We start from the raw sequence: 23032 nt of genomic DNA on the forward strand, positions 1-23032 counted from the left end.
ATAAAATTTGGATAAACCATCAAATTTAAATTTAATGTTTTGTATCTGACATCTTCTTCAAGAGAGATTTTTCAAAATATTAAAAACACGACTGGTACCCTATATGTAATAATATAATTAATTAAAAACTTAAAAAATAAAATTTAAACAATTAAATTCTGCATCTGGTATAACAGATTATTCTCAGCACACTAAAAATTTCACCTCGTTTAGAGATGCTCTAAAGAAGCACCCGGAACTTTTGTTGACATGCTTCTAACAAAACGGTAAAAGCAAAAGGATTTATTCTGAAGGCGGTCCCAAATGCGAGGTCCACACAACCTGCAGACATAAAATCTGATACATAAAAACACCACTCAAAGCTACCTTTCAATTATCCTTCGTTCCTTGTCTCTCTCAAATCTCACCTCACTAATAAATAATTATTAAACACAACAGATATAAACAAAAATAACGTTGCTATCTGTCCCTGTTTCGCTTCCCTTTGCTTCTTGTTATCAAAGCTCTAATTGTGTGCCGGCATTCGGTTCTTCCTCGCAGAGTAGTGTGCCGGTGCTATTTCGATTCTTGCCCATGAAACGAGGGTACTCGGAATCGTCCTCCACCTCTCTCGGGCCTCCCCAATCGAGATTCAAACACAACCCAGAAGGTAAATAACATAAACCCTTTTGTTTTCTGGTTCCGATTTTTTATTCCTTGTGCTGAATTCGCAATCTTTTTGGTTATTTTGGGAGTTTTTGGATCTGGGTTTTGTGGGTTTTTGCTGATAAAGTGAAGGAATTTGAAGAGAATTGTAACAGTTTGAACCTTTTTTTCTTATTTGTTTGTGTTTTGGATTGCCAGTTTACCCTTTATTCAATTATTCTGTGTGCCTGATTACTAGGGTGATTCATTCGAACCTGGGATTTTTAGTTCCCCAACTTATTTTGTAACAGAGGAAACTGAGAAGAAGGGAATGTGACTATAATTTTGAATTTTCTAATTCTTACTATATTTTATAGCAGAAACAAAGGAAAGCAAATATGTATGTTTTCTTTTTTGCCTATGTGTGTGTGTAATAGCCAACAAAGGACAATATATCTTCATGTTTTTCTAATCATGGTTTATTACTTTGTGGTCTTAGGTGATTCAGAATTCTTGGAGGATGAAACCACAAAAAAATTCGCACGTAAAGTGGCCGATCATTACAGTGCAAGGACGAATCAAACTCTAGAAGAACGAGAAGCTAGTCCAATCATCCATTTAAAGAAGCTTAACAATTGGGTTTGTCTTTTAGTCTTCTAAATACTCCAAAATGGTTTGATCACACTCCTTACTTTTTAGTTGATTATAGTTCCTTATCCTGTTGACCAGATTAAGAGTGTTTTAATCCAGCTATATGCTCATAGAGGAGATGCTGTCCTGGATCTTGCATGTGGCAAGGTATTGCTGGTTCATTTGTATATTTTCTCTTACCCTTCCTTCCACTAAACGTTCTCTTTTGAATGTATTCTATTGGCTAGGGAGGTGATCTCATCAAATGGGACAAGGCTAAAATTGCGTATTATGTTGGAATTGATATCGCTGAAGGCTCGGTAAGTACTTAAATTTGGTTATACTTAGCTTATTTGTTATCATTTTTCTTTTTGATAAAAGCTTTGTTGGGTCTGTTTAAGCTCTTCATCGTAGTCAACTAGTTATCTTTTAATGGAGTAGAAAAATTGATTCGAGGACCATTTTTTGCTGTATTTCTACACAGCCACTAACCTACATTTCAGGATGTGTAATTTTGCATTAGTAGTAATAGACTTCTAGTTGCCTGACATTATAGCTTTTGTGAATTGTCATCTATTCTATTCATCAATGTTGGAAAATTTGCATTAGTACTTATTGACTAATATTTGTCCTACATTATTGCTATTGTGAAGTGTCCTCTATTCAATTCATTAATGTTTGGGAGAAATTTTATTTGCAATAGTTATTTAGTTTTTATTTGGTATGGAAGGAAAGTATTTTCCTTGTCAAACGAGGTATGAGTTTGGCAGACTGTATCATGTGGACAAATCCAGGTTAGGATGATATGGTATTGTTCCGTAGGTGAGTTGAGACTTGAGAGGGTTTAAGGCTATTTTTCCGACCTAAGCAACTTCTGTTTTTTCTTTGCTTGTGATTTACTTTTAGTTTTTCTTTTATTTGCACCATCTCATCATGTAGTGATAGATTTCCCAGTTTTTATGACAGTAAAGATCTTTTTGAATGTCATCCTTCTCTTTCATGTATGAAATATTCTTTATGTGTATGTATTTGTCTGATGAAAAATGAGTGACATTTTTTCTCAAGACCTTAGCAAGAATGTTGGAAGTCATTTTTGCTGTCTGCCTCTTGCCTACAGTGTTATTATTTTTAAAAGTGAGCCGTCATCAACCATCTTATTATTGTGTTCAAATATTTGTACAGATAGAAGATTGTCGTACCCGTTACAATGGCGATGCCGACCATCATCAGCGTCGTAAAAAGTTTACATTTCCTGCGCATCTTATGTGTGGAGATTGCTATGAGGTAATTGCAAATTTAATAGCTGCTAACTAAGCCATTGTTTTGTTCCTAGGGAGCTTGCCTTTGCTTCACTCTATCAAAAAAGAAGCCATTAGGAAGCAGCATATGTGGAAACGCTGCGTGGTGCTTGTATACCATATGATTATTAATGCTATGCATTTGCATGGTTTCAGGTTCGCCTGGATAAAGTCCTGGCTGACGATGCCCCCTTTGATGTTGTCAGTTGCCAGGTGAGCCTCTTGGGCACTAATGGCTTTCTAGTTTCTACCTTATACTGTATAGTAATTAAAAGATTTGAGGGGAGGAAAGCCTTTGAAACAGACCCATTAAAACACATTTTATTTTGCAGTTTGCCTTGCATTATTCCTGGTCTACTGAGGCACGTGCACGGCGAGCCTTGGCTAATGTATCTGCTTTACTGCGACCTGGCGGTACTTTTATTGGAACAATGCCCGATGCGAATGTGATTATCAAAAAGCTTAGAGAAGGTTTATTTTATTCCTTGTTGATTCATTTCCTTTGAGAGTCATGTTAAACTGTGACCTAGGAAACGGAAACAAATTTGACACTCTGATAACTGCAGTCATTTGTCTCATAAGCAATATTTTCTCTCTGGGCGAGTAGATGGTGAAATTCATTAGATATACGTATTTCCCATTTCATTCTCTTATGTTTCGCATTAAGATTCTTGGGCATAGCAGACTACTTTAACCATTATTTATCGGAGATCCTATTTTCGTTGTGATGTCCAGCTGAAGGATTGGTCTTTGGTAATAGCGTCTACTGGATACGTTTTGATGATGACTTTTCTGAAAAGGTATGACTTTACTCAGATGCTTTGTTTTTCAATTTGGCTATTCTCCAACCTGAGACATTAGAATCTATAAACTATTTGTAATTATTCCTAATTTGACAAATACTTCTTGTATGGCTGCAGAAATTCAAGTCTTCGAGCCCCTTTGGTATCAAGTACAAGTTTCACCTGGAGGATGCTGTTGATTGCCCGGAATGGATTGTCCCCTTTCATGTTTTCAAATCGCTGGTTGAAGAGGTATACTATCTTCTTTCATCCTCTTGAAATTGCTATTAAGGTTATCAGCACAAACGGTGACAGAAGTGCATTCAGAAGCACACACTGCTATGTGATAGGAGCTATCTGAAACGTTTTCCTACTTGTTAGGCTAAGAATCTTCTCGTATTCATATGAATGAATTCACCTTTTGCAGTATGATATGGAGCTAGTTTTTGTGAAGAACAACCACGAATTTGTTCATGAGTATATGAAAAAGCCAGAATTTGTGGAGTTAATGCGGAGGCTTGGTGCATTAGGCGATGGTAACCAAGATCAAAGTAAGTTTGTTGCCTATCAACTGTGAAAATATGGTTTCGGTTGCTTGTGTCTGATAATGCATCTCATTCCGCTTGTCAATATCCAGGCACACTATCGAAAGACGAATGGGAAGTAGCTTATCTCTATTTGGCATTTGTCTTGAGGAAGGTGAGCGCACGCTCGTTGTACCCCGATGCGATCTTTCATTATTGTGTTGCTGTTACCATTATTGTAGTCTGTTTGCATTTGCTGTGTGTTAAATCTGTGTTGTTTTCAGCGAGGGGAACCTGGTCGGACACAAGTAAACGGTAGAAGAGACAAGGGGAAGATGAACATATCAAAGGAGGACGTCATGTACATAAGTAATGACTAGTGCAACACCAATGATGTCTCGAAGATCCATTTTTTCGGCAGAAGAGGAGAATGATCGGCAGCACAGGAGAAACGTGTTTGCCAAATGGGAAAGCCCAAGAGCCCGAATCCCCACAATGTTCGACTGGCTACTATTTTTTTTTTCCTGAGTACAAGGATATATTTTTACACTAATGAGAGGAGGAGAATAGTTAAGTCACACAATGGATAACCTAATTTGGTATCGAATTCGTTATCCATGATATTCGAACCTAAGATATTTTACTTACAGGGGATGAGAAATACCACCAGACCGTAGTGCTGAGTGACTCAACTAGCTACTATCAGCTTTGTAGATTTACAAAGATCCAAGATTTAAGATTTGTAACTTTCATCGTAATCAACGCTCCGTCGGAAATAACAGTTTGTAGTTATAAGAAATGGTTTTAACCACTCAGAAGTGAACCCCAGCCAAATGTATCAAATGAATTACATTGTTTACTCTTTTTACCTTGTCTTTTATTTGTGGCGTTTAACGACGTTTATCTATTCGCATGCGATCCTGTGTTCGATTCTCTCTCTTGGTCAATATTCGTTTTATCTCTCTTGGTCAATATTCGTTTCATAAAACTGAAAACAAAATTATATTAAAAAACAAGGAACATGTGATGAAAAAACTGTTTGAATTCACAGCGCAAAGCCAAAAAGAAATAAAACTTCAACCAGTGCAGGGTCTGTTTGGTACTCTATTTGAATCTAACTTTTTAAACTTAAAAACAATTTTCAAGTTTTAGACCTTATAAACTTGTTTGATATGACTATTTTAAAAAACTGAACTCAAGACTGACAAAAAAATATAGTCTATTCTCTAAAAACATAAAAAGTGAGTTTTTAGAGTTTTAAAACTTAAACTCACTCATTTCTTTTCGCTCCCTCCTCCTCTCTCACTCCAAATCTATCCCTCTATCTTTTCTTTTTTCCCTCTCCTCTTTTTTTACCTTTTTCGTCTCTTCTCTAATCTGCTCTCTTCATCCTCTCGGTTCTTTCTCTCACCCATCTTTCTCTCTATCTCGTCCGATCCTCTCTTCTTTCTCTTTCCTTCAATCATCTCTTACTTTCTTTCATCCTCTCTCCTCTTTCTCCCTCTATTGCAACCCCCTCTTTTTAGATCTCTTTGTCTAGTTGAAGTTATAAGATTTAAAATTTTTAAAACACAAACCAATCAAGTTTTTTAGTCTTAAAGAAAATTGTTTCAAGAAATGTTCTTAAGAAATGTTTTGAGAAATAATAAAAAATTTCAAATAGAATACCAAACAAGTCAAGATCAAGCATTCTAAACGCATAACTAGTCAAGATCAAGCATTCTAAACGCATAAATCATAACGAAAACCTTACAACAAAACATTCACAGAAAGTTGACCATAACAATAATCCGAGCACCGAAGCTGCATAAGCTGTACATGCTATCTAACTAGCTTCTCTATTTGATTAAACGATCAGTTAAATCATTTATCAACAGAAAAAGAAAAAGATGTACTTACACTAAAGAAATACACACGCAGCCTGCTCATCTGATGGCAATACTTTCGGCATCAAATTTGTTTTTATTTATTCCACAACGCTCATTAGGCAGAGATAAAACACATTTGGGATTGTTTTTTCGGCAGATTCACCTAGAATTAACTAGCCACGCTTCAGCAAGACCACCATAACAACCATAACTGCTAGTCCCATGAACGCAGATGCTACAACTGACTTTGTATTCCCTCCATCTGCTTCAGTCTCACCTGCAGGGGGTTCGAAAATGTTCTGGATGAATGACGACAAATCGCTGACCCACTTCTCCACTGTCATCTTGATTTTCTTCACAAAACCACCGAGCATATCTTCCAAGCGGTCAGATTTCTCTGATTCGTCTTCAAGCTTCTTGTGTGAAACTGGATAGGTATCTGCTGCATATTCTTCCATGTAATGATTATAGTTCTTGTTGGCCATAAATTGCTTGACCGCAGAATTTTCCATCATAGCATTCCAGATATTCGGGTCACTTGCAATTGAAGCAACAACATTCTGGGGGAATGAAACCGAGAAAATAAATTAAGTCCGCTAACAAATTATACAAAGCCATCCATCTTTACATTTTAAGAAGAAAAGTCACATGCCAAATTTCATGTTCAAAGAAAGGCAATGGATGGAATCAATTACCTGAGCTTCAGAACTTTGACTCAGCATTTCAAATGCCCGAAGAGCATGTTTCGGCACTGAAGTCCTAGTAAGAAGTAGGGATTCCATCTCCTCAGGTTCAGGGTTTGTGATCAGAGACAGTCCAGCCACATTATCAGCAGCAGACTGCTCCCCAAAATCAGTAGATTTGGGTGAAGAAAGATATACCCTGAAAGTTCATGTACAGTACGCGTGATAGAACGAATGTTCGTCTACAGATTATACATATAGATCAATAAAATAAAGGAAAGCTCTTTAAATCTAAAAAATTTGGTGCCTCATAACGGTCCAACCGATCACGCTTATAGAAGGGGAAAACTTTGGACCTCCCAAAATACGAAATCACAAATACAAGCAAATGTTCAACGAAGACATCTACGGATCAATCGACGTCATGTGGATAACCAGAAATTGTTAATTCCATTCAAAAACCAATAAACTCAAAAAATCTATTTTCTTCACACCGAAACCATTTCCATAATTAATTTCTTCCAAATTTTACCCAAAAAAAGTACATAATTTCTTCACCCATTCATATACAACAACAAAATCGGCTTCAACAATTCAATAATTTCATTTATCCCAAATGAAAAATTCCCAAAAACTAGAAAAGCACAATCTCAAACATTCGCTTTCTATTTTGCAATTTCTAATTCAAATAAATCAATTCCACAAGAAATGTAAATTTCCAATAATTGCGGAAAAGTAAATTTTCATAATTCTGCAATTTTCTCTCTTACTTTTCTCGTTAACCAAACAGAGCATAACACAAGCTACACAAAATAGAATGGAAATTCATTGGAAAATATAAACAATAAATAACACAGTTAAATTAATTTATCATTTTAATTTGTGGAGAAATTATACTTATCGAGGGCGTCTTTCAATTCAGCGGTAGCCTCTTTGGCCTCCTTGAAGCTCGGCGCAGCGTCGAAGACAACCCTCGGCATCGGCTCGCCGCCCGACATCACCAGATCATCTTCTCCGGCCCCGACCACCTGCCAGTCGACAAATTCGTCGCCCGCGTCCCACGCAGGCTTCTCAATCGCCGCCACTTCAGCTCCGCCGTGATTCTGAGCCGTGAGGGTCACTGCCACGGGAATTGAGGCCTTGCGGACCGAATGGCCAGTCGGCGAAGAAACGCCCGGCGCGCCGCGGAGCATGCCACCGTGGACAACGCCGCCGATCCCGGCCACCTTTGCCACCGACCTCATGACTCCGCCACCTCCCATAATTTTTTACGGCTGTGAGAGTGGTAAAACCCTAGAAAGTACAAACCTGAAACCTCTCGCGCTTTCTCTCTCTCGCCGATTGATGTTTATCGGAGGATAATCGGATTTATACGAATTTGTGGAGGAGAGAGAGTGTGTGGGGAGAGAGAGAGAGAGAGAGAGAGGGAAAGAAAAGGATTATTTATTTATTTTCTTTTTTGTGAGAAATTGAATGGAAACGTAATCTGAAAGAAAAATAATGGAAATGATATGAAACTTTGAGTTTTAACGATAAGGACAAAATAAATAGTAAAGTAAATAGTTAAATTTTTAGTGTAAAAATGTAATTTTTCGTTAAAATAAACAGTATTGACAATTTTTTATTAAAGTTCCTTTTGCGAGGAAATTTCCGTATTACCTCGACGCAGCACTGTCATCTTTAATGATCGCTGTTGGGTTGCCACGTGGATTATTAATATTATTTTCGTTAACTTGTTTTTGGTTGCCGTTCTTTTAAAGTATCTTCGATTTTTTATTTAATTAAAACTCGATATTTTCAATTTATCCAACTTTTTTTAGGTTTTATGTTTAATTTTAAAAATAATTTAAACCAAGAACTAGAAACTGAAAAACAGAGGTCGTAGTTACGCGAATACTCAAATGAGGACAGAAAGAAAGTAAAATTTTATCATCGATTCGATGTACGGCATGCATTCAATATTAAAGGTAACGTTTTTATTTGGTCAAAAAGTTCAAGAAATTCAACTGCCTAAAACTCTGGTGTATATTAGTGACACAATGATTTGGCGCATAGTAGAAAAATTTGTAGATGAATTATTTTTTCTTTGTTAGAATTTTTATTTAACTTCTTTTAATTTTATATAAAATAGGTAAGATTTATTGTGTGACATGCAAGAATGATGTTTAAATAGAATTATCTTAATTTCTCAAATTTAGCATTATCATTATTATTCATTTAAGTGTGCAAGATTCAAAGTTTAGATCATTTTACATTCAAGTTTATGGAACGATTTATCTATAAGTTTAAGCACTCTTTAGGGTTTGAATTCGATATCAAATTAGGTTGCTCATTATGTGATTTAGCCAAACTTCCCCTCCATTTAGTGTAAAAATATCGATGTATTAAAAAAAAAAAAAAAAAAAAAAGCTCTCTTTAGGGTTTTCTATATAAAAGATAGAAGTATGAACATCAGTTTTTTTTTCATTCCGATTTTCATTCATTTTCTATATATATATATTGGTATTCACAATGCAGCATCCTACTCACATGGTTCAAAGAAATTATGGTCAGTTATTGTTCGATTTTAATTCAACCATAGAGGAGAAAGTATGATAAAAGAAGTTAAATGACCACTCATTTGTAAATTAAGATCGAACGTTAAGTGACCATAATTTCCTTAGATCATAAAATTTAGATGAACGGAACCATCAAAATAAGTAATTTTTTTTCCAGCTACAACAGATACGTATTTTTAACTTCTCCATTTCGAATTCAACTCTTTGAGGCCATCACCATTGAGGCCTATCCCCATTGCCCATTGTGCTTTTCTTTGAATCGCTACTCATTTACCCGCACTGGGATTTGCCTCTGTTGACAAGGATTTCATTTTATCTCCCAAAAAATCAAAACACCAACGTTTTAAATCAAAACAAACTTACACAAGCTAAAACAACTAGGAAAATGAGGCCCATCCCAAAGAGTCCATTGCCAATGAAACACTCCGAACTAAAACTATTTCGGTAGTTGAGCCAGTCATGTGGCTTGTATTTTATGGGGATTAAGGTTTCATCAGATGTTTTTCCTTTTGGGCTTTCTGCTTTTGATGTCTTCTTGTATTCGTTTGCTGCTGGTGCCCTTATCTCACCTTACCATTTTTGTGGATTTCACATCTGCAGTGGTGAGTTGTGTAGTTCATGGGTCACATTTGACCCATCCTTTGATCGCTTGATGATGACGTTGGTTGCTGGTTCTGGTAAGATGCTACAACACCATTCTCTGCAGATCTCCTGTCGAGGCTTCAATCCCCTCTTTGGTGTTCAAGCTTTGGCGACGACGGTAATAGAGAGAGAGAGCAGAAGTTGATAGGGCTTCTTTGTGTTTTGGTTTTTTCTGTTGTGGGCTCCAATTTCTGTATTGGGCTCTAACTTTTGTTTGTATAGAGGGTCCATTCTTATGTTTAGTGCTTACTTTTGCATTTGGGTCATTCCTCTATTTTGTGCTTATGTTTGTATTTGGACCTCCTTTTCTATAATATTGCTTTGTTGGTAATGAATTTAGCTTTTCAAAAAATAAAAAAAAATTCAAAACGCTTATCCTAGACATTTTCAAGTTGGTTAAAGCAGTATACTTCACCTTCCATATTCAAGTTTAAATTTTGAGGTTTGGTCTACCTAGCAAACATGCACACCTTCAAGTTTAAATTTCAAAACCATTATCATTTTTTTAAGGTACACTTTTGATGCGGTCTCTAGCTATCAATATTCTTTGATTGAAACCTTGTTAGTGTTTAGTTTTTTATTGAGGTCCCTGACATTAATGTAATAATGTAAGTTACTATATATTTTAAATTGAAAACTAAAAATTGAAATTTGTAATTGTTTATATTAATGAGATTTTAAATAAAACCCATAATTTATGGGATTAAAAATAATAAAATATAAATTATACTCTCTATTATATTGTGTGTGTGTGTACATATATGTATGGGTACATTAACCAAAATTAACAAAAAAAGTTATTGTACCAAAACATGGATACATTCTCAAATTAACGAAAAAGGAATGTACCCATATAAGTTTAAACATGGACTAAAAAATTTGAATGGATTTTATATTAAAAAAAAGGTACATTTTACATATAACAAATTGATATATTTGAGAATGGGTACATTTAAGATTAAAAAAATTAAAAAATTATATGAATGGATACATTTAAGATTAAAAAATTGAGAATCTTTATATATATATATATATATATATATATATATATATATATATATATATATATATAAACTAATAGGTACAAACTTAATTTAATTTAATTTTTTATTATTTTGGAAATGTTTGAATTGAAAATTAATTAGAAGTAATTAATAGAGGTGTGAGTATTAAACCCTAAATTAATTACTAATTTTTATATTAAAAAATTATATAATAAACATGTAAATTCATTATCACATAAATGCTAGGGACTTGAATCAAAATTTGAGAACTAATAAGGTCTTAGTCAATGAACAGTAAGAACTAGGGATCGGATACTAATTTTTCCTTTTTTAATAACAATACTTGAGTAATGACCGGTCAGTACCCAATAAATTGACCTTGTTATGTGGCACAACAAGAAAATAACACATGTCTTTCTTTCTTTAACTCACAAAACAACCTGTCGGGAATATTTTTGCTCACTACCCTATGTATCACCATTAAATAAGTTTTAATTTTGAAATTTATGTAGTGGATAGACACAAATCTCACAATTGAAACTCATTCCTTGATAATAAATAGGATGATGAACATTATCACCACTACCGCCACTTGAGGTGGTGAGCTAAAAGGCACCCATATCCCATCAACTATTTTGGTAGCAAACATGCACTCATTCTACTGAACCAACACCTTTATTCTCTCTCACCCAAAATTGCCCAACATTCTGCTTTCACTCTATCGAAAGTGAGACTGGAGTTTTCTGCCATACGTAGTAAGAAGCTGGAGAGCATCACCACAACTTTTGTTGCTCTGGTATTTCACTTGAAACAAAGCTAAACCAGCACCAAGAACCCAACCCCAAACCGAAATCGAAAACCTAAATCGCAGAAAGCGAGTTTATGAATTGGATTTTTGGTTTCAGATCAAAATTGAACAGGAATGTATGTTGCTGAATATGTTGATGAAGGAGTTATTAGTGACAAGTAAGACCATCTTCAAAGAAGATGTTATATCCTATGTGGAATATCATGCAATCCAATTTGAAAGTAGAAATAAGCTCCAATTGATATGTTAATCTTATAGATTGACATATGAATTCTTTGTTGTGATCAATTTTGAAATATGAGAAAAGGTGTTGTCAATTAATTTTTTTAATTATTTTATTGTGTGGTCTCATTAATGCATCAATCATAAATCTTGAAAATTTAATTTAATTGATTTCTTTTTAAAAATGAACCCTACAAATATCATTTATAACAAAACTATATATATATATATATATGTTGGAGAAAGAGAAAATTTGATATTACCACGTCAATCATTAAATAAAGGGGTGTGCTATCCACACACCCCAAATTACTTCTCACACACCCTTGTTAATTTTTATCCTTTAATTTTCTTCAATTTATCCGATCCAACGGCCGAAAATTGGAAGGGTGTGTGAGAAGTAAAATGGGGTGTGTGGATATCACACCCCTAAATAAATATGTATATGTATCTTTCGAAATCTCCATTAAAAAATGCTCTAAACCGTCAGATCAAAAGAGGAGATGGGCTTGGGTTGGTGGGGTAGACGAAGAACCACGGTAGGATATGTCATGGCAGTTTGGAAGGGAAGGAAGAAGAAACATGGTGTCTGGTTATAGGTTCAAAAAGAGTGGTGGATGTTTGGTTAGCAAGATATAGTTTGATATTATAGGTGTTAAAGTTTTAGTGGCCTCGTGAGATTGTCAACAAATTGGATAGTTCGTTGAGTAGTACCCAAATATTAATTTATTTAAAGGTATTACTAGATTAGATGTTAGATTAGAGTGTCGACGGGGTTTGAACTCACGTCGTAGTGTAAGGGCAATACTTATCTTCACCATTGTGGCAGAGGGCCACTTGCAAAGCTATTACTAGATGAAATTGTGTGTGTAAATATAAAAATTTTAAAAAGAAAAAAAAAAGAAAAGAAAATTGTTATTAGCATTCCAAAATTCTTATTCTACTCTCTTAGCAAATATATTTTTCCTTCTAATTATAGAAAGCTTAAAATGCAAAATGAGATTTTTTTAGTACTAATAACAATTCTCGAAAAAAATATCTGAAGTTTGAGAGAGAGAGAGAGAGAGAGAGAGAGAGTGGGGGCTTTTTTTATTACTATTTTTAATTAGTGATACTATGATGGCATATAAGTGAGGATTAAAAAATAGCAAAATTTGATTTACATACATTACTGCCCAATATTTTATTTTGTGATAAAAGATCAAATTGCCATTTCACCTTGTGCTGTGGAGATATAGGGAGCGTTTGTTACGCCGGACTATCTCGGACTAGACTAGCTTTAAGGACTAAGCTGGACTGGTTTAGATTAGACTAAGCTGGACTAACTTAGTAAAGCATTTGGTGCAGTGTTAGACTAAGAAGCTGGATAATAACAAATTCTAATATTATATTATTTAATATATAAATTATTAATATTTTATTATGATCTAGGTGACCGGAGATGACGAGAAGTCTATCGGGAGTGGTTGTTGAGCATGACGAGGACGAGAAAGGATAGTCTTAGCTAGTCCCATGGTTATTGGGGGGTCTCGCTAAGACCTCTTAGTGAAGGGTTTTATCCATGCTAGTCCCCTTTAGTCTCATTAATGTTAGTCCCATCATAGAACAAACACAGTATTAGACTAACAGCTAGTCCAGTCCAGTCCAGTCCCACTTAGTGAGGACAAACAAACGCCCCCTAGGTGTTAATAAATGGTTAAGATTTAACATTAGGAAGAGAGTAATACTAGGTAGAACGACTTTTTAGACACATTTGTAAATTATGTGATATATCACTAATAGTAAATAAACATATTATTCAATATTTACGAATCCAATAATTAACAATCATGTCATATGATTTAAATTGATGGTCTTCCTAGTATTACACAAAAAAAGTGATGTTAAAAATACTATCTACTTAAACCATATTTTATTAACTCATGATGTTTTGGTTGATGATTGAATTATTACTTTTATAATTTAAACAGGAAATTCAATTATCAACCACCACATTATATAGTTTGTAAAATAAAATTCAAATAGATGATTTATCTGCCATTAACCCTATCATTAATAAAAACAAAAAAACAAAACAAACAGAAGAGTACAATTAGCCTCTATAATTTTGAACCAGGAGTAGGATGTCGATTGACAGTTTCAAAGTGGCTCACTTACTACCAAGCAGATGGAGAGTCGGCAGATTCGGCGCAGAGATTAGTTTAATAGAAATACCATTTACAAAAACAAAAATTCTTTCCTTGCCAAGTCAAACATGAAAATATAATATAATTTACCCGAAGGGAATAAATGAATTTGATCTTTTGCTTCGCTTAATCAAACAGATTAGACGATTTAGAATGAAGATTCCGGGGATCCTTCGTATCCGTTCATAATATATCGTAGAATCAGAAATCATTTTAAATATTTTTATTTAAAATTAAATATAAATAGTATTTAACGAAATTTACGATAAACAGACATAATTTGAGGATCCGGAGAGGATTCTCATTTGATGAATTAGAAAACACACCTATTTAAATTATATTTTATAAACTATATGACGTAATTATTGATGATTCGATGACGTAGTTATTTTCTATTGGCAATACATCACATAATTTAAAAACTTGGACTACCCCCACTTAATACTACGGTGTAATGATATCCTTCTTCGCTTGTAAGTGAGAAGTTTTATATTCAATTCTCGTCAAAAGCTATTTGAACTACATCATTACTGGACTATTGTAATGCTTGCCCCAGTTTTCCAGCTAATATTGTTTGTTCAAAAAGAAAAAAAACTTGGTCAAAAGCTAGAAGATTAATGAGAACCGTTAATCTGATTCCAGGAGTTCACATCTTTACAATCCCCTTGCTCAAAAGCCTCTAATAATATCAAGCCAATTAACCATGTTACACTTAGTGCTATTTAAAATATTAAAAATTGCATTAATATTCTATAGAAGTAGTCTAGTAGAAGACGACATAGTTGGAAACAAGTTGGCATCTCCACTCTCCCTATCTCAGACCCCAAAAGCCTTTCGCCTTCCTCACATGATTCTTCAGCACACCTGCAAACAGTCACATGAAAATTGTTAGGCGCTCAAGGATCAAGACCACCATTTTACATGCAAACTTTAAAAGTATGTAATATTTATTGCAGACGTGAGTTTGGTTAGTACATCGGTATAGTATTTATGCCGTATATACCTGCTTAAAAATGTCTTCTTTTTTTTCTTTTGAATAAACGATATTATTTACATTAAAAGGAAAATTGTGAGTGTAGCCTCACAATAGAGTTAACAATAATGTGATTCAAATTTACCTTTAACAAAAATTAAATATGAAATTGAAAAATATTATTGAACCGTAATACTAAACAGCCGCCTAAAAATATCTATAAATCCTAGTATTTTAGACTATCGGTTGTATAAAATATATATATATATATATATATATATATATATATATATTAGTACACTTATAATATGAAATGCTAGCTAGCTAGAAGCCTAATCAATTCCCTCAAAAGATCAACCAACAACAAAAGTTTGTTTCTTTTGTTTTTATACAGGAAATTTCTACCAATATTATCATTTTTTAATTGTTTATAGGGAAATTTTGATACATCAGGTGTAGGAACAGAAAATAAGGGCAAAGAAAAAATATATCTTTTAAGGAATAAAACAAACAAAGAACTACAAATAAAAAACAAGTCCTTCCAACATATGAAACACTAACATGCACAATATTTATCACCAGAAATGAGACATGACAGATTAAAATCCTAAAAAAAAAAAAAAACCACCCAGAAACCAACATCAATAGAAACTGCAACACATGTTACAGATTAACTGCACAAACAGAACTTAAAAAACATAATTAAATGAAAAAAAAAATAGAAATGAATTAAGATCAGTAATTTCTACACACCCTACTCTTCACCCTAGAAACTCTTGTATATATCCATCGTTTGATTGAATAAATAAAAGGAGAATCAACGACAAAAATAAACAGGGCTGTGTGAAAATCATTTTCCGTGAATTGATTACCTGATGGTTTACAGTCAGGGGGATCTTCAAAGAGTGATAAAGAAAGCTGTTTGTGAGCAACCCCAATGTCAAAGAGAATGAGACCTGATTTTGGATCATCAACAATGATGTCTTTGACCGGCAGCCAAAGAAAGAGCTCCTCCTGAGACAAACCCTCGACCCCAATGAGGCTTCCATAGCTGAGATTTGCCCTCAGAACACTCTCAAAGAAAACCCTGTTCTCATATTTTGTGAGGCATGGGGCATCAAGGAAGACCTGGAGCTCCCCGTTGTCTGAGAGAGTGTAGGACTTGACCTCCTTTGGGAGGAGGCCAGGTGGCAGCCCCTGGGAGATAAGGAGGTCATGGATGTTGGTGGAGGAGAGAGAGAGGGGTAGAGAGAGAAAGAGGAGAAAGGTCCATGGAAAGACTGTGAGGAAGAAGAAGGAGAACTGGGTGTTAAACAGGGACATGGTGACGGTTTGGATGGAAAATGCCTAGAGAGAGAGAGTGTGTGTGAGAGTGTGTGGATTTTAAGGGATGATGATATGTATTTGGGAGAGTTGGAAAGTCGAAAGACTGTTTATTAAAGGAGGACCGGTGTCTGAATTTACTATTTTGCCCTAGGTTGGTGATTGTTTTGAAGTGGGGGTGGGGGCAATGAGCTTAATTATCTTGTACTGTAGCACCTAATTATGGAGTTAACTTAATCATTCGCTGTCTTGCTTGCTCTTGTACCAAATTGTTTCGTAAAGTTGTATCTAGTATATCTACATTCTACACCATAAATATATTATATTATATTACATTTTCTTGTCACCTACTAATCATGTATTCCATGTCAGTCTTAGTTGTAGTTTTTTAATTCAACTTAAATTATTGTTTAATTACATGTAAGCTTTTTTAGGTGCAACTTAACTGAGGTACATCTTCGAAACTTGTTATGACGTTCTTGCCTTAATTTTTCTTTGTTGGCGAGCGAGTCTTAGCAATACTGTCATCTGAATGACTGAGGAAAAAAGTTGGAGATAGAGAAATTTGAGTGAATTCGGAGAACATAGGTGAATTGATTTTGAAATAGAGAAGATAAAAAGACAAAAATGATTGCTGATTTCAAGTCGAAGATGAGATTTATGGCCGTTTAGCACCCTGCCTTGCCCAATTGTTGGATGACAAAAATCCAACACCGATAACGAGATTTTTCTTCGAGGCCGAGTGGGGAGTTGTCCGCCCTTGCCATTGAATGGGTCTGCTCTTGTTAATTCACTTTGGTTGATATATCATCGTCTAGTTATATTGTTCAAAATATTGTCTTTTCGTTTTGTTGGCAAAAAAAAATTAAAGAACAAAGTATTTTCAAGTTACAAACATAATCTAATATAGTCGAACAAAGTTATAAAAGAAATTACAACGGAAAGAGGCAAGTAGCAGTGCTCTCAAGATTAAAGAGACTATATAACGAGTGATACCTAGATTTGTAACAACACCCATAACAAAGTTAGCTTCACGGAATGCCTAATTTCATATCGTATAATAAAACTTTAAGAATCCTATAATTTTGAACGAAATGAAATCCAGCTAAAGACTAAAAAGTGCCAGAATAAAAGACAAATGTTGCCGTCTGTACAGTCTTCAGACTTAATAATCATGTATGAACATTATTGTTCTTATTAAATTTGCTAAGTATCATTTAAATACAAGAAAATGTACCATAAAAGGTCTGTAAGTGGTCCAAACAGCTCAGCCAACGGACCTCCTGCTGGCCATTTTGTCATAAAAATTGACAACAAAGTATGACTATATATTATTTCATTAACTATTAATTAAAAAAAATTAGAGCATTAGTCTTTAGATTATGACTTAATTGGACTTTTGATCTTTATATTTGTCACACTTCTATAATTTTCGTCTCTTAAAATTCTTTATTTTGGACGAAAGTTCTAATGATATTATACAAAAGGATTATTAATACACATTGTGATAAGTACTTGGTTCAATAATTAAAGCTCTAATTAGATCAAAATTTAGAAATTAGTACTCCAATTTTCTCGATTAATTGATAAGTAACTCAAGGTAACAAGATATTTTTTTGTGTGTCTAAGTCCAGTAGACGAAGTGTCATAACACAATTAGTTGGAAAAAAAATTTCAAGTCACCAAACTTGTATTATGACACTTAGTGTACCAGGCTGTGTTCCCAACACATTGAAAAATTTCTCCAAAGTGACATTCTTTTGACATTAGAGTTCATTTGCGTTTGCATAGAGTCCATATAAAGTCAATTTTCGTGCCAACATCATAAAATATTATGCTAAAACATGAGGTAATAGAGAGTTAAGAACTTTCACTTTTGAGAGCGTCCCCGTAGTATTTCTCTTTTTACATTTAGTTGTTTTACCTGCAAGAGAAATGTTGTTGGGACTCTTTCAAATGTGGGACTCTCTGCTACCTCATATTATTCGCACAATATTTTATAATGTTGACATGATAATTCACGAAAAAACTATAAGATGGCAGAGGGAGCACACGAAGAAACTCATTGAACAGAGACTTCCGAATTTAAACGGAGGTATATTAATCAAAGTTAGACCGTGTACATAATCGAAGTTATAATAGCGTGCACATATTTCCATCCAAAAATAATTGAAAGAGTTTTACTATTAGCGTGTAAGGGTATTTCAGACATCCTACAATCCCATAAGAACAAATGGAGTATACATAATTAACCAGATAGTAACGGCTCCATCTGTGCAGTGGAAAAGTCAGAATCCAGGAAGTCCCTCACATGAATTCTGCAACTGGAGAAAGGATGGTGACTAATAAGTGCGGACTTGCTGCATACCCTTTTCTTTTCCTTTACTGTTAAATTAGAGTTGATCTACAGAAGAAGAAAAAAAACATGTTTAGGGAATTTCATTTGATGTCATGTGGCTAACGTTCCAAATATCGCTAGGTGGTAGTCTCGCGCCTAGCTCACTTTTAAGAATATACTGTATGTGGTAAACATCATTCATTTGAAACATAACACTTGTCTTCCGAACTTTTAATTTATTTATAAATTGACTTATATAACATTTATTATGTTTTAACTTAAGATTTTTACTTACGACATTAAATTACCGCTCAAGTTTTTCTGCACATTTTGTGTACGTGAAGAAAATTCAAATTCTTTCAAAAGAAAATTCAAATTTTATATTAAAAAAAAATCAATTACAATATAAGAACTAGTGAAACTCCTTATATTTCTTACGCACGATTCATAATCTCAACACTTTCTCGTACTTTTTACATGTGGATTATATCAAAAAAAGAGAGATGATGATGATTTCCTATTGTCCATGCACAGTGAAAAAAGAAACCCGCGTTGAACAATGAACAAAAAATTTCTACGAGGCAATGATTAAAAGTTACCTGGTAAATGCTCCCCCTGGCCCCACTACGAAAATATCCTGTCAGTGATCGTCTGTTGTGTTGCCAATGAATAAAATTTAGTGTGAGTATATGCAAGTGTTTGCTTGCAGGTCCCATGCATGACATGAGCGTCACTTCTTCTATATTATTGAATCCGATCCTCACTGTATCATCTTTGTGAGGATTCTAAGAATTCGTGAATCATATCTGTTCATCATATATTATGCGGTCATAAATTATTTTTAAATATTTTTATTTAAAATTAAATATAAATAATACTTGACAAATAATGATCGCACGATGTACGATGAACGTACACGATTTACGAATTCTCAAGATCCTCACCTAAAAGATTCGAAGAGGATCCTATTGGTATATTATTGATCCTTGATGTATGAATTGAATTGGGTTAAAATCCTATGTTACATGTAGTACGAGTTTTATGCAAAATATATTGTTGAAAATATCTATTAAATCTTATATAACCGATAATTTTTCATATTTTTTTTATTCTCAGTCATTTAATTTTTGTATCACTCAATTGAAGTCATCCCAAAATATGAGTAATTGTGTTTTACAGGGGGCATATAAGAGTAGATTTTGATTTAATCAAGTTGATTATAGTAGTGTGTTTTTTATGTATTTAAATTTGAGTCTCCCTATCATAATTTAATAAATTTAGTACAAAATATTATTTGTATACAAAAAAAAAACGTAGGATATGTCAATACTTTGATAATCATATGTAGTTTTATTTTAATTTTATTAAAGGATTAACAGAGTGTGTCTACGCCATGGCAATCCACTCTTTCAAGATTGGAGAGACTCACAGAGACATTTCAGTATTCTCCTAACCATTATCTTTTGATTCACCAACGTGGATTAAGAGTCGGATTCAAGACGTGCCATATGAAATACGAACCTGAAATTCATCCCCAATCATTGAACCACCCTGTGGTGGTTGATAATCGTATATAGTTGACGATTCCTTTTATGGAACTCTATTAAATCAACCCCATGTTAACAAATTGATTCAGTGAAGTTGAAAGTTTATCATCTTCTCTTTTTTTAAGGAAATCTAAAGCTAGCTTTTTGAACTCATAGGTTAATCTGGAATGCCCCTTATGTAGTCAAAACGTCAAAGCTATTAAAATTGTGTTGCAGTGCGAAGAAATTTAATAGTCACAAATTTGGAGGAGGATTCTCTCTCATTCTCTCATTTCCTATTTTAACGGTTACGATTAAGTTACGTCAACATTTTATATTAATTTTTTTTATAAAGTCAATAAGATAAAAAAACAATGTGTGAGAGGAGGGAAGAGAAGGGAAGTGAATGAGAATAAGAGGGGAGAGAATCATACTTCCACAAATACATTAGAACTTAGAGTTCCACCTCGAAATCAATTAACCGAATTACAAAAATAAATATAATTTATTAATAATAAGTTCATGCAAGATTTCTTAATTCTCTGATATATAATATTTATTAACTTTACTAAATATGTAGCTCGACAAAATTATGCGACTAGCCCCCAACTCTACAGGGACTAAGGACCAAATCCTCCTCCTCCCTTGAATATTGGATGGAAGTACCTCCGCAAGGAACATATATCAACTCTTCCCACTCAACAGGCATTTAGACGCCCCTTGGATACTTGTCTTTGTTTGACAAAAATACAACCATGTAACCCTACCCGGGTTAATTCATCCACCACAACCATCATAAAGTTTCACCTTTCGACAACTTTTATACTGTTTTCATGGAATGGAGATTTCATGTTGAGTGATTTTCAACGGTAGATTGCTTGTTAATTAGCCCGTAGGCCCCGGTGCCTCGATGGTGCCCTAGTGACAGAATCTATTGTGCGGCTCACGTATACGCAACACACTCATAAGGATAAGGATGTGGAAGCAGTATAGCAGCCGTTTTACATTATGTTTGGATAAAGAAATTTAAGATTATTAAGGAATTTTAAAATGACAGAAATTGAAATGAAGGGATTTTATTTTCTAAAATTTGTGAATTTTGTTGTTTGGTTAACTTAAAAGAACAATGGAATTGAAAACGGAATTTGTTAATTTTAAACTCCCAATCATAGAAATTGGGAAATGACACCTATTTACATGGAATTTTGTTGTTTGGTGCATGTCAATTTATAAATTCTGATTTTTATCCAAATTCCAAATTTATTTCCGTCATCCAAACATAGTGTAAAGGAAAAAGGTTAAGTCCCATATGGAGAAAAAAATATTAAGATAAGTCCAACGAAGATGTGGTTTAACCAAATTGGCTATTAAGATAGGTCCCATATGGAGGAATTTTTTAGTATGCATTATTGGAAGTCGTTAAATTCCTCATTGTACATCCAGGAGTACCATTCCTTACATACACCGAAATATAGTATAATTTTTATATTTTGGCCAACTTTATCCTTATTTTCTTTACATTAAATTTAAACTTACAAATAAGAATATTTCCAAGAGAGTACGCAAATTTGACTTCTTTAAATACAAGTTTGTTGCAGTTGAAGACTAAAGTTTGTTACTTGACAATTTTACAGTTCAACAAACTCTACAAATATTAGTGTTTTATTATTTTCCACCATTTAACTTTCGTTTTTAGTATTTCATTATTTAATAATTGGAAAAAGTTGAGAAAGACAACTTTTAATAATTGGCAAAAAATATGTTTGCTTCCTGGGATAGCAAGTCTTCAGGGGGTAAGGAGGTCGTCTAAACCTCATAATGGCCTAGCAATAATGCAGTTAAATTTGCTTTTAGAGAAAAATAAACCTAAAACCTCTCATTTATCGGTAAAGATAAATACTACTAGACTATAGTATTAAGTGGTAATCCCACGTAACACTTCAAATTTAGCAAAAATCAGCTGCGGACTCATGGACTCAAAAGAGGTTTGTTGGTAGGACCTACAGGCCTTGCCTTTTAAGTTTTCATCATTTGCATACCTGGAGGACCGGACTCTCTCAGCTTTGTCCACCCAAGGAATCCACCATCTCATACTCCTTCACAGATATCACAGGTTTGATCGTTTGTGTTGTGAATTTCTGATGGCATCTTAGCCTATCAGAAATATGTTCCTTTTGCTTTCACTGCATTGTCTTTTCATGGATTTGAAGATCTTTACTTCTTTTCACAAACAAATCAACATTTTAAACAAAAATTGTGGTTTTGTAGTTGCCCTTTTAACATACTTTCCTCCTTTTTATTCACTTGCAATAAGTTGGTTTTTGACGAATTTCGATGCTCGAGCTTTCTCTGTTTGTAACTTACTGCGCCCAATTTCCAATATCATAGTCAGTAGAAGTGAATATGTGGTCACACGTCATTTGATTGGATATTAGAAGTAAAATACAATTAGATGTACTTTTAATGTTTTAATCTCAACCTTTGATATCAAATAAAAAAAATGAGTGATCATATATATTTGTTCACCAGGTGACCAAGAGAACGGATTGCTTCAATGTATCCGTAAACCCCAGCTATTCTAAGATAAGGCAAAAGCCACGAGCATGTAGTTCAAAGGTTAATCCACAAGCCACGAGCAAGCAGATATAACTTGTTAATCCATATCCTCTCCGGATCTAAGGATCCTGAGCCTAGGAATCAATTGATCCGGCCCATTGAAATTTGATCAAACGGCTACAATTATTATAACTTTTAGTGAGACCCCCTGTTTGTAGCCGTTAGATTAAATTTCAACGAGCCGGATCAATTGATCCCTAAGCTCAGGATCCTTAGATCCGGAGAGGATTTGGATCCTTAACTTGTGACATTCTTTTTGGTCAAATATTAGCTTTTAGTTGCATACACAAATATTGCGCGCAATGAGAATCGAATTTTGAATATAATGTACATGTAGCAACGCGATCGAATAATGGTTTTCTTCGCAGTTGCTCGATGCTAGCTATCTTGAAGAAGCACGGGCTCGATGAACGTGAACTATACAGAA

The 23032-nt window shown here is 34.2% G+C and overlaps 3 protein-coding genes across 4 annotated transcripts; 1 reads left to right on the forward strand and 2 right to left on the reverse strand.

Annotated features, from left to right (window-relative positions):
• Positions 1–251: 251 nt before the first annotated feature.
• Positions 252–4765, forward strand: LOC103423005 (mRNA cap guanine-N(7) methyltransferase 1-like). Of its 2 annotated transcripts, none has more exons than XM_008361072.4 (12): positions 252–649; positions 1124–1263; positions 1354–1422; positions 1503–1574; positions 2437–2538; positions 2709–2765; positions 2885–3023; positions 3288–3352; positions 3473–3586; positions 3762–3885; positions 3972–4033; positions 4143–4765. In XM_008361072.4, the coding sequence occupies exons 1-12, from the start codon at positions 574–576 to the stop codon at positions 4236–4238; spliced, it is 1116 nt and encodes a 371-aa protein (XP_008359294.1). In that variant the 5' UTR covers positions 252–573; the 3' UTR covers positions 4239–4765. The 2 variants fall into 2 exon arrangements, with proteins under 2 accessions (XP_008359294.1, XP_008359295.1); XM_008361073.4 differs by having other exon boundaries at positions 315–649; positions 1375–1422.
• Positions 4766–5677: 912 nt separating this feature from the next.
• Positions 5678–7927, reverse strand: LOC103423006 (uncharacterized). Its single transcript, XM_008361075.4, has 3 exons — positions 7307–7927; positions 6422–6608; positions 5678–6286 (listed from the first exon to the last, which is right to left on the reverse strand). The coding sequence occupies exons 1-3, from the start codon at positions 7669–7671 to the stop codon at positions 5900–5902; spliced, it is 939 nt and encodes a 312-aa protein (XP_008359297.2). The 5' UTR covers positions 7672–7927; the 3' UTR covers positions 5678–5899.
• A 6497-nt stretch (positions 7928–14424) lies between these two features.
• LOC103448557 (uncharacterized) lies at positions 14425–16211 on the reverse strand. The gene is made up of 2 exons (XM_008387817.4): positions 15675–16211; positions 14425–14693 (listed from the first exon to the last, which is right to left on the reverse strand). The coding sequence occupies exons 1-2, from the start codon at positions 16123–16125 to the stop codon at positions 14641–14643; spliced, it is 504 nt and encodes a 167-aa protein (XP_008386039.1). The 5' UTR covers positions 16126–16211; the 3' UTR covers positions 14425–14640.
• Positions 16212–23032: the final 6821 nt, after the last annotated feature.

This window comes from Malus domestica, chromosome 11, assembly GCF_042453785.1.
Source record: "Malus domestica chromosome 11, GDT2T_hap1".
Lineage (NCBI taxonomy): Eukaryota > Viridiplantae > Streptophyta > Magnoliopsida > Rosales > Rosaceae > Malus > Malus domestica.

Coding starts and splice junctions, on each gene's coding strand:
- LOC103423006 (XM_008361075.4), bottom strand. CDS start 7,671: ATGGGAGGTGGCGGAGTCATGAGGTCGGTGGCAAAGGTGGCCGGGATC. Junction 6,609..7,306: donor TTGAAAGACGCCCTCGATAA/GTATAATTTCTC, acceptor ATGAACTTTCAG/GGTATATCTTTCTTCACCCA. Junction 6,287..6,421: donor GTCAAAGTTCTGAAGCTCAG/GTAATTGATTCC, acceptor TCATTCCCCCAG/AATGTTGTTGCTTCAATTGC.
- LOC103423005 (XM_008361072.4), top strand. CDS start 574: ATGAAACGAGGGTACTCGGAATCGTCCTCCACCTCTCTCGGGCCTCCC. Junction 1,575..2,436: donor TTGATATCGCTGAAGGCTCG/GTAAGTACTTAA, acceptor ATATTTGTACAG/ATAGAAGATTGTCGTACCCG. Junction 3,886..3,971: donor CGATGGTAACCAAGATCAAA/GTAAGTTTGTTG, acceptor GTCAATATCCAG/GCACACTATCGAAAGACGAA.
- LOC103448557 (XM_008387817.4), bottom strand. CDS start 16,125: ATGTCCCTGTTTAACACCCAGTTCTCCTTCTTCTTCCTCACAGTCTTT. Junction 14,694..15,674: donor CCCTGACTGTAAACCATCAG/GTAATCAATTCA, acceptor GACTGTTTGCAG/GTGTGCTGAAGAATCATGTG.